The sequence below is a fragment of the Triticum dicoccoides genome, chromosome 3B, assembly GCF_002162155.2.
Source record: "Triticum dicoccoides isolate Atlit2015 ecotype Zavitan chromosome 3B, WEW_v2.0, whole genome shotgun sequence".
Classification (NCBI taxonomy): Eukaryota; Viridiplantae; Streptophyta; class Magnoliopsida; order Poales; family Poaceae; genus Triticum; species Triticum dicoccoides.
In genome coordinates, this window is record NC_041385.1 from 500,239,323 (window position 1) to 500,250,846 (window position 11,524).

General features: G+C 44.8%; 2 protein-coding genes and 1 non-coding gene across 3 annotated transcripts; all 3 read right to left on the reverse strand.

Moving 5' to 3' along the window:
* Positions 1-3,234: 3,234 nt before the first annotated feature.
* On the reverse strand, positions 3,235-3,807 carry LOC119281447 (histone H3.2-like). The gene has a single exon (XM_037561962.1). The coding sequence runs from the start codon at positions 3,771-3,773 to the stop codon at positions 3,363-3,365; it is 411 nt and encodes a 136-aa protein (XP_037417859.1). The 5' UTR covers positions 3,774-3,807; the 3' UTR covers positions 3,235-3,362.
* Positions 3,808-5,761: 1,954 nt separating this feature from the next.
* TRNAE-CUC lies at positions 5,762-5,834 on the reverse strand. The gene has a single exon. It is a non-coding gene; the product is annotated as a tRNA-Glu (tRNA).
* Positions 5,835-6,276: 442 nt separating this feature from the next.
* LOC119276746 (D-glycerate 3-kinase, chloroplastic-like) lies at positions 6,277-9,909 on the reverse strand. The gene is made up of 12 exons (XM_037557891.1): positions 9,688-9,909; positions 8,876-9,237; positions 8,472-8,551; positions 8,334-8,385; positions 8,188-8,229; positions 8,020-8,098; positions 7,788-7,819; positions 7,640-7,708; positions 7,483-7,557; positions 7,289-7,405; positions 7,147-7,197; positions 6,277-6,622 (listed from the first exon to the last, which is right to left on the reverse strand). The coding sequence occupies exons 1-12, from the start codon at positions 9,836-9,838 to the stop codon at positions 6,479-6,481; spliced, it is 1,254 nt and encodes a 417-aa protein (XP_037413788.1). The 5' UTR covers positions 9,839-9,909; the 3' UTR covers positions 6,277-6,478.
* Positions 9,910-11,524: the final 1,615 nt, after the last annotated feature.

The window sequence follows — 11,524 nt, forward strand, 5'->3', positions numbered from 1 at the left end:
CATTGCAATACCGTTTACGCTCATTTTTACCACTTGTTACCTTGCTGTTTTTATTATTTCATATTACAAAACCTATATCTACTATCTATTTTGCACTTGTATTTTCATCTCTTCGTCGAACTAGTGCACCTATACAATCTACCATTGTATTGGGTGTGTTGGGGACACAAGAGACTCTTTGTTATTTGGTTGCAGGGTTGCTTGAGAGAGACCATCTTCATCCTATGCCTCCTACGGATTAATAAACCTTAGGTCATCCACTTGAGGGAAATTTGCTACTGTCCTACAAACCTGTGCACTTGCAGGCCCAACAACGTCTACAGGGAGAAGGTTGCGTAGTAGACATCACAAATGCCTAGTAAACAGTACCTGCACACACAAAAGCAAATACTTGCACCCAACATGGACAAGAGGGTTGTCAATCCCCTTGTGCTCGTTAATTGCAAGAATCAAATCTGGTAATGGTAGATAGATAAATTGCAAAGCAAAATAAAAAGAGCAAAATTGCAGTAAGGTCTTTTTTGAATTCTGTAATATGATAAAAGTAGACCCGGGGGGCATAGTTTTCACTAGAGGCTTCTCTATCATAATAAAGCATACGGTGGGTAGACAAATTATTGTAGGGCAATTGATAGAAAAGCGCATAGTTATGACGATATTCATGGCAATGATCATGTACATATGCATTATGTTCGTGACAAGTAGACCGACTCCTGCGTGCATCTATTACTATTACTTCAACAATCGACCTACTCTTGCCTCCATCTATGGTATTAAGTTCATGACAAACAGAGTAACGCTTTAAGCAGGATGACATAATGTAGATAGAATAAAACCAAGCAATAGGATTGAACCCCGCCTTTTTACCCTTACTAGTAACAATACAATACGTGTCTCGCTACCCCTTCTGTCACTGGGTGAGGACACCGCAAGATTAAACCCACTATAATACACATCTCCCACTTATGATAAATCAATCTAGTTGGTCAAACCAAACAGATAGATCAGATATAAATACAAAGAGGTAATAATCATGCATAATAAAGTTCAGCAAAGACTCAATTGCTTTCAGGGAATATTCCAATCATAAGCCCACAATTCAGCAAATCCCAACAAACACACTGCAAAAGAAGATTACATCGAATATAACTCCGAGAAGAACATTGTATTGAAAATCAAAGAGAGAGAAAAACCATCTAGCTAATCACTATGGACATGTAGGTTTGTGGTAAACTACTCACACATCATTGGAGGTGCAGCAAGGTTGATGTAGAAGCCCTCCGTGATCGATTTCCCCTCCGGCATAGTACCAAAAAAGGCCTCCAAATGGGATCGCGGAAGAACAGAAGCTTGTGGCGGCGGTTGTTTCGGGTGGCTCTCGGTGGTTTTGGGAATTATGGGAATTTATAGGCTTGGAATTAGGTCAAACGAAGCTGCGTGGGGGCCATAAGCTCAGGGGGCGTGTTGTGTGAGCTTGTGGCTCTCCCGTAGATCTTCTCGCCTCCTTCCCAAGCTTCTAGGGTCCCTTCTGATTTAGAAAAAATCTCCGTAAAGTTTTATCATGTTTGGACTTTGTTTGGTATTGATTTTCTGAAAAACAAAAAACATGCAGAAAACAGGAACTGACACTATGCACTGAGTTAATAGGGTAGTTCCCAAAAATGACATAAAATTGCATATAAAGTATCTAAGATTGATAATATAACAGCATGAAACAGTCAAAAATTATAGATATGGTGTAGATGTATCACACACGCACAATCCGCCACGCACGATGGCAACTCCGCATCAATGAGGCAGAGCGCGGCCACCCTGATCGAGGAGATCGCAATGGAGGCGGACGCAGGGGCACCAACGAGGAGTACCGTTCGGTTCGATCGTCGACCTGACCTCCACGGACGACATCGACAGCCAGGTGATGGTCTCCAACGGGGAGTACAACGTGCAACACAGACATGCGTACTTCCAGTGAAGAGTAGACTAGGGCCGGTTTTACTTTTCTAAGTAAAAAAACTCAATATCAATGAAAATGTAGTGTCCATTTTTATTTGATGCATCAGGTTGGATGACTAGCTCCTGTAAAGTTGTTGGCGAACACATCCAGACGTGTCTGTTTGAGGTGCAACTTTGAAGTTGGTTGTATATTCACATGCATTTCTAACCATTTTTTGCAACTAATCAGGTTATCTGGAACTATGCATGAGTTAAGCTTAGCTAAAAATTAAAATACTACTCAAATCTTTTTTTTCGAAAATAATACTACTCAATTCAATGATGACCCTCTATGGATTCGTCTTCGTCTGTAGAGGGATTTTTTTTTGCGGGGAAGCTGCTGAAAATGCTCTCTGCACCACAGATAAACTGACGCAACAATGTGTACCTTGGAACCAAACCGGATAGGGGCAATTTAACACTTAACTAGAAAATGATAAATCGTTTAAACTGATCGGATTTACTTGGATCTCGTCGTTGTTCGTCTACGTTCGCGTGTCTCCGGATTGGATCTTTCTGATCTACGTTATTCTTCATCTGTGGCGGTTGCTGTTCTGGTGCGCTGGTCCTACGGGGCCTTAGCACGACGACTTTCCGACTGTCTACTACAACAAGTTGTGCCCAACTCCGGCGATGGAGGGGCGATGACGGCGGCGCGCCTTCGGCTCGCTTCAGTGTTGGTAGTCGCCGCTAGGTGGTCTATGGATCTGGATGTAATTTTTATTATTTCTGGTATTCGTTGTACTGCCATGATTGAAGATGAATAGATCGGAAATTTTCTAAGAAAAAAAAGGCCACTTGTCGCTCGAGTTCTACCATTCATCCATCATGAAGACAGCATCTGGAGCTAATATGGCGACCAGTCGCGCGCCTATCTCGTCCGAGCGCGCGTGAACAGGCGAGCTCCGGGGTTCCAGCAGGCCGATATGCTCCCGCATCTTGGAGCAGTCGCGCGGCAGAACGATATGCGCGTGAGCACGTCTCCGGCTTCCTCGGGCGAGCTGGGAAACGGCGAGCCGCGCATTGGAATTGTTTCGCTTCGCCTGCCGGATGGAATGTGGCTTCTTCTACCGTCGGCTTAGGTGCTGGCGGCGCCGGATTGTTTACCAGGTCTAGGTGGATGGAGATTGGAAGATTCCTGTTGTTTATATAAATTCTATGAGCAACTCCGGTTCAGATGCAGATTGTTCAGTTCCCAATGCCCAAACAACATCAACAATTCTGAACATATGATTAAGCAGAGAGAAAGGTAAACAGAGCTTTTTCATCCATATAATAACTTAGAGAACACTTGATACATCCATTGCACATACTACAAACTACAGCACGGCTAGATCATGACACGATGAGAAGCAGGAGCGAGAGGGCGTCTACGCGCGCTCCCCGCGGATGCGGCGGGCAAGCTGGATGTCCTTGGGCATGATGGTGACGCGCTTGGCGTGGATGGCGCAGAGGTTGGTGTCCTCGAAGAGCCCCACGAGGTAGGCCTCGGCGGCCTCCTGCAGGGCGGAGATGGCGGAGCTCTGGAAGCGGAGGTCGGTCTTGAAGTCCTGCGCGATCTCCCGGACGAGGCGCTGGAAGGGGAGCTTGCGGATGAGCAGCTCGGTGCTCTTCTGGTACTTGCGGATCTCGCGGAGCGCGACGGTGCCGGGGCGGAAGCGGTGGGGCTTCTTCACGCCGCCCGTCGCCGGCGTCGACTTGCGCGCCGCCTTGGTCGCCAGTTGCTTCCGCGGGGCCTTGCCGCCGGTCGACTTGCGCGCGGTCTGCTTCGTGCGGGCCATTTGCGGATCTGGGTCGAGGGAAGGCTGGGGAATTTGCTGCATTCCGGTGAGAGTTGTTTGGCGCGGTGGTTTGAGGATCTGTGGAGGGGTTCGCCGGGGTTAAGTAGGGGCGCGGATTTGGCCGGCGGGCGCGCGCGTACCATGAAATTTTGGGGATTTTGGGAAGCCTCAGCGCGCCACGGCACCGGAGGAACGCGGGCCTGGGTCAGCCGCTGGATTAGGGAAGGTTGGACGGTGGCGATGTGCGCTGGGAAGGTTGGACACGGATCACGATCCGTGTGACTAACCATGTGCTGTTTGCTCTCTTGGCGTGCCAGCCGTCGGATCGTCATGCATGAGCCCGTGAGCAGTGCTTCGCTAGCACTAGCAATGCGAGAGCTCACTAGGTGATGATTAAGGAAAACATTTCTTTTTTTGGAGCATTTATTTCTGATCCAAGGGAGTAGTATTTTCCATACGACTAATTTCAATTTGTTACACTCAAATTTCTTGTCGTCCGATCACCCGTTGTGATTCCTGCTGAATTATTTAGTGGGTTTTTTCCACCTTCATTCTAATTTCTTGATGTTCGATTGCGATGACTGTATATTTTTGCCTTTATTCTAACTTTGTATGTTGGGTTATACTTCCCCTTCAAACCATATAATATGGTTTGCCTCTGGTCTTAATTTTGGGGTATGTCTATGTTTGCAACTTTTTCTTTCATTTTTGTCCTGATTTTATACATTTTTTTATGATTCATTCTTGTTATCCAAGAATTACTATTGTTAGTTTTTAGTTTTACAGTTTTGTGGTACAAAAGCTACGGTTTATATTTTTTTTAATCAACTTGAGTTGCTATTCCCTGCAAAAAAACTTGAGTTGCTATTGAAATGTTTTTCAGGTTAGTCTCGAATTTTGATGATTCATTCTTGCTCTCCCAGAATTACTAGTGTCAGTTCCATAGACAAGAATTACAGTTTATAATGTTTGTATATAACAGCTTGAGAAATACTCCCTCCGTCCCGAAATGTAAGACGTTTTTTGATACTATGGTAGTGTCAAAAACATCTTACATTTTGGGACGGAGGGAGTAATATTATATTATGGGATGGAGGGAGTAGTTCTTTGCATGTTAGTTTGGAACCTTTTTGATTATTTATTCTTAGCCTTCCGAAAATAGATGGGTTGAATTTTTTAGTTACTAGTTGATTTTGCATTTGGTGAAAATTGCAATTCGGTTGCATACAGATAGTTGCCATGTTTTTACGCTTAATTTTTGGTTGAAGGTCAATTAAATTTCACTTGAAATGTGAAAAGACGCTGCCTTAATCAAAGCTTTTTTGTGTCCTCATAATTACGGTAAAATAGTTGGGTTGAATTTTTTAGTTATGTTGATTTTGCATTTGGTGAAAATTGCAATTCGGTTGCATACATATAGTTGCCATGTTTTTACGCTTAATTTTTGGTTGAAGGTCAATTAAATCTCACTTGAAATGTGAAAAGACGCTGCCTTAATCAAAGCTTTTTTGTGTCCTCATAATTACGGTAAAATAGTTGGGTTGAATTTTTTAGTTATGTTGATTTTGCATTTGGTAAAAATGGCAATTCGGTTGCATACATATAGATGCCATGTTTTTACGCTTAATTTTTGGTTGAAGGTCAACTAATTTTCACTTGAAATGTGAAAAGACGCTGCCTTAATCAAAGCTTTTTTGTGTCCTCATAATTACGGAAAGTTAATTGTTACGACATCCTAAAGCACTTTCCTTGACCGGGCAAACTCCAAAGTGGTTAATGGCTATAGTAGCAAGTTTTTACGCTTAATTTTTGGTTGAAGGTCAACTAATTTTCACTTGAAATGTGAAAAGACGCTGCCTTAATCAAAGCTCTTTTGTGTCTTCATAAATACGGAAAGTTAATTGTTACGACATCCTAAAGCACTTTCCTTGACCGGGCAAACTCCAAAGTGGTTAATGGCTATAGTAGCAAATCGAAGGGCAAAAGAATTCCGTCGCCGGGACTTGAACCCGGGTCTCTCGGGTGAGAGCCGAGTATCCTAACCACCTAGACTACGACGGATTGTGCTCCATTTGAGCTAGTAAGATATAAATTCACAGGCATTCAGAATGGAAATGGAATACAGAAATATATAGTCCATCATTGGCAAACCTATTGTACTTCCGTCTATGTTTTTTGTTCATTGAAATTAATCAGGGGCTTGCTCAAAATAGTCCGTATTAGCCTTTTTCTATTAGCACGTTCTTAGCTACAAACAGAAACATACTATCAGCGATAATTTAAAGCTGGTAGTAGCAACTAAGATGAACGGATGCGCTTTCATGATGGCACAAGAGAAAAACACAAGAGAATGTGACAAAAAAAAAAACTATTGCGATACAAAATTTGTGCCTTATCACCGAATGCGTATACAATGAAATGCATCGGATGATTGCCCCTAGAACGTAATCAGACAATTCGCAAAAACGCTAATTTGAAAACAAGCTTAGCACACAGAGTGACATAGGAAGAAAAATGGGATGCCAGTTTCTTTAAATAGATAGCAAAACTTGATATACATCGAATTTACACGTTTAGGATATATTTAAGCTGTAAGAAACAAGAGGACGGTGGTGCTTGCTTGGCAGAAGTGGTCTCAGAAAGATCAGAAATCCCAAGCTCAACCACTAAGTCAAGATATCCATTTCAGAATGTACACTCAGCACTCAACTACCAGAGATAGGAGTCCTCTCTTCGTCTATGTCAATGACCAGCAGATGGTCTTTCTTCGCGCCATTTGGTCCTTCTTTATATAGTGTGGGCAAATACGCATGGTATGCTGGTAGGTAGCGCGATACAAAATCCATAACCTGCAAGAATTGCCAAATTTCATGACACCGCAGTCAACAGCATAGCAGAGAACAGTCATCAATGGATAAATGAAACACGATGCAGAGGACAACTTCGATGCTTGATGTAAGTGGTTCACTGAAGAGTTTAGATAAGTCAATCAAGTATGATATGATAGACAGGTCAAGAAAAAGTATGATTTGATAGCCTTGTCCAACTATGGTGTGAAATTATGGCACTGGTTTGTAAATACTTTTGCATCTTGGTATTTTTGTTTGCTCAATTGTCCTGCTTTATTTTATTCAGAAGACAGGCTTTTGCCTGTCCTGATTTGAGAGATGCACTATCCAGTTTGGTCACAACATAGCTAAGAACTCAGAAAGAGCTGTTCCTTGACACCGGTGCCAACAAGGATGTGTGCATCACTCGATGCATAGATCATGGGGGTTTCCCTCTTTTCGAAAGAAAAGTAGGGCACCGACAAATGATCCAACTGGAAAGGACGGTCAGTATAATGGACAAATCAGCTACATGAGAAACACACCTCCTCGTCAGACATTCCTGCTTTACCATCAGCTCTCATAGCTACCTCTGCCTGCGATTAAAATAAAAGCATCAGAAAATACCAATTTATTGTTCTGTTGTGCATACTGTAGGATCACTAGTCAGATAAGTCCAATAACGACCTGTAGTCTCCACTGAAATACACAGTTAGGCTCCTTAATTTTTATGACAATCCATGACTCAATGAATCTGTCCCACGCGTCATAGTATGCTTCTAGGTTCTTATTAATCACCTCAAGCTGAAGAAGGAAATAGGTTCAAGTCATATTAACGTAGCACAAACAAACCAAATAATGTTATGATCCCAGAGACTCACCTGAGGATCCACTGCTGTTACAACTTCATTTGGAAGAGGTTTAAACCCAAGCATCCATCCTTCAAAGAGAACAACCTACGACAGGAAAGCAGGCATGCGAGAAGTTGAAAATCACATGTCTCAACTCAAAATGTTATTCAGCTAAACATGAAATTACCTCTGTGGGCCCTTCAACCTCTGGCCATGTCGAAGGATCAGCCCGGTCACCTCTTCCACCAAAAGCGGACTACATGGATATCTGAGGTATATCATTCGGCTACTCAAATATAAACATCAGGTACGCTAAGATAACTGCAACCTTTTACCTTGTCATACCGTGGAAGCTTCATCTTCGTACCTAAATGTTGTTAAAAACAACAGTAATTTCAGTGACAATATATATGTAAATATAAATCTATGATGCATTTCTTTAAATAAAAACTAGGATGCAGCACCCTTAATAATCCAAAGAATACAGAAAATAGACTGCGCAAATGACCATGAAATAGAAACACAAAGGATTTGGACAAGATACAGATACTTGTTCACCACTGATACCTTCCTTTGTTAGTTTTATCAGTGACTCAAGTGTTTCAATTGAGAATTGGAGATCGTGGCTTCCGGCATTTCCACGAAACTGTAAAGTTTTGGTCAGGTACTCTCAGTCATGTTGAACAGCATCTAAAACAGAGGTAGTACAGTGGGCTACTGGGGCTGTTCTTGTACCTCTAAAAGAGCATTTCCAGCATGTGTTTCCCTCAGCTTACCCTGCACATATGTATCCATCGATCATCACTGATATTTCAACAGATATGCAGAAAGATGTAATTCCCAATACAGAATTTAATTGCTCCATATCTGAATATTCATGCCTGTTCTGCTGCAGTCAAATAGAAGTCATCGATAGACAATGTGGCAGAGTTCCTGAGGCACACAATAGTTTGGCTCTTAAATTTCATTCATAGAGGCAAAGAGAACACATGGTAATCAACATGATGAGAAGGACTCACCTACCAGAAACCCGAAAAAGGTAATCAAGAGCGAAAACAAGAGTTGTCTTCCCGCTGCCTTGGGGAGCGCTGACCCCAATCTACAAAACAGAAAGATGATCCATTTATGAAACACGGATGAGCAGAACAACATTTTTGAGTAGCTAAATCTATTCATTCTTGTGACTTGATATATATACTCTGGTATCATATTGGTAAGTTTTCTGAATTTGTGGTACTCTTGATTTATCAATCACACAAGAACCACTTTCATGGTAGTGGACATTGGACAGCATATGTGCTCTGTCCATCTGGCCGGAAGATGCCACCATAGATTTGGATGCTCTCGACACTAGAGAAAACAGTTATACTATGAACTAATGAGGTGAAAACTGAAAAGAACTAGCATTGAATCAAGTACATACCACTAATGGCGGGATCTCGTCGCCCTCGTTGTACTTGGACCTGTGGTCGGCGACCTGGTCCTCGCACCAGAGGAAGACGGGTATGTAGAAGTGGTATATCCTCGACTTCTCGGCGTCCGTCAGCCGGAGCTCGTCGATGCGGAACAACCGGCTCACCTGCGAGCCGCACCACAGCCACCGGTCGATGGACTCGGCGATCCTCTCCCTGGTGTAGCCAATCCTTTCCACCAGCGGGCCGCTGCAGATGAACTCGTACAGGTCCTGGACGGCCGAGATGAGCGCCGGGGACGAGGCGGGAGCGCCGCGCGCCGGCGTCAGCGACCGCCCGGCCGCCGGGCTGTGATCCGGGCATGCGAGAAAAGCTGGCGCCAAGAAACAAGAAATTCTATCGTATCAGCGCAAGAAGCAATCGCCTTGCGTTGTGAAGAAAGAGAGATTACCATCCATGCAATTTCAAGGACCCGAATGAGAAATGATCGAGCTAACAACAAAAGACCAAATGGATCCGCAATGGACTAAACTCTGTATCGACCAGAGAGAGGGGACAGTTTGTACGCCCCGTTAATTAAAAAAATCAAACGAACAAAAGAATAGCATCCACCGTCCAAGCGTTCTTATCCGTTTCGCTGAAGTTGCGCAGGCGCCGGACAAGATGGACAATAAACAAAACAAGCACGGCAAAAGCCAACAGTGCATGGCAAGTGGCAACACGGCACGAACCGAGCAAACACAGACGACGGATTCCACCGAACGCACTGCTGGCCAACCGTCTCTCCTGTGAAAAGGAAAATGGCTGGGAGCGCCGGCCTAACCTTTTCTTGATGGAGTGGCGGCGGTCACGGTGAATGAGCAAAGGGCCGTGGCCTTGGGATGGTAAGCTTTGGCGAGGAGGGGCGGCGGCGCGGATGAGGAGACCGCGGCCGACGCGGAGAGCGGCGGCGGGGCGGCATGGAGCGGCGTCATCTCTCCTGGTCCCGAGCAGACGACACGAAACGAGACGAGGCTGGACTGACGTGCGTGGAGAGTTCAAGATTTTGGGGCGGAGGAGCGGAGGGGATTTTTCAGGATTGGGCGCGGAGTGCAGGCGGCCTCTCGATGCAGTGCGTGCAGGGCGGCACGCCAGCGGTCGCTTTCCAAAGCCAAATGAAATGAAAAAAGAAAAAAAAATCCTCCAACTTACAAGTTTTCAAAATTTTCAGAAAGAGGATGCTGCAGAATTTTGGATCTGATTCAGTTATAGGAGTATTCGTGAGTGTAAGAAGAATAATTACTTGCATTTTCCTAAAAAAAATTTACGTTTGCATTTTCCTATCTGAGACGCTCTTCCCGGTCAACTACAACAAGGCTTTCATGCAAAAAGAAAAGAGAAGAACCCGGTTCCAGTGAAGGAGGGTGATGATGGCGGTATGATTTCGGCTCGTTTCAGTTGTACCCGATTGTATTTTTTTTATCTATGTGCTACTTTTAATTGTTATCAATAAATGAGTGGGCTTTTCGCAACAGAAAAACGTCTTCGCTTTCTGTTTGGGTTTTCTCCGTGGTTCTTTCTGAATGTTCACACTTTCTCTATTTGGTTACTCAACGGGTCGTTGAGGTTTTCTCCCTTGAATACAATACACCAACCCTTTCTCTATCAGGGCTCTCAACATATTATTCTCCTCCTAAAGAGAATCCCTTCTTGACAAACACTCCTTTTGGTTACTCATGAGGCCATTGAGGTTTTCTCCCCTTGAATGAAATACATCAGGATTATCTAAACATTCTTCTTACGCCTCCGCCCCTTACCCTCCTCCCGCGGCGCGCCCCGCGCGTGTGTCCAGAAGCCCTAGATCCGCCGCCAGCGCGAGCACCCCCTCTCGGCTCCTCATCCCCCTCACCGCGGCTGTTGGGCAAGGCCCGTGCGTCGCGGGCGGCGGCGAGGCCTCTCCCTCCCTCCCTTGTCCAGGATTCCGGCGGCGCGGGCGATGCTGCTCATGGGGACGCGGGGTCCGACGGGGTCCCCGGTGGCAGTGATGCGCGGATCCGACGGAGGCTGGTGATACGTCTCCAACGTATCTATATTTTTTTATGTATTCATGCCATATTTATAATATTTTTACATGATTCTGGTATGATTTGATTAGAACTAACTCGGACTGACGTTGTTTTCAACAGAACTACCTTGTTGTTGTTTTTGAGCAGAAATAAAAGTTCTCAGAATGCGCTGAAATCAACGAAGAATATTTTTGGAAAATATAAAAAATACTAGAACAAAAAGCTACCGAAAGGGAGTCCTGAGGCCACCACGAGGGTGGAGCCCCCCTCCTAGGGCGTGCCCCCTGCCTCCTGGACTCCCCGTGGGCCCCCCTTGACGTGAAACCAACGCCAACCCTTCCTATAAATCCTAAAAACCCCAAAACAGAAGAGAGATCAGGAGTTCCGCCGCCGCAAGCCTTTGTAGCTACCAAAAACCAATCGGGGCCCTGTTTCGGCACCCTGCCGGAGGGGGGAATCATCATTGGGGGCCATCTTCATCATCCTGGTGCTCTACATGACGAGGAGGGAGTAGTTCACCCTCGAGGCTGAGGGTATGTGCCAGTAGCTATGTGCTTGATCTCTCTCTCTCTCTCTCTCTCTCTCTCTCTCTCTCTCTCTCTCTCTCTCTCTCTC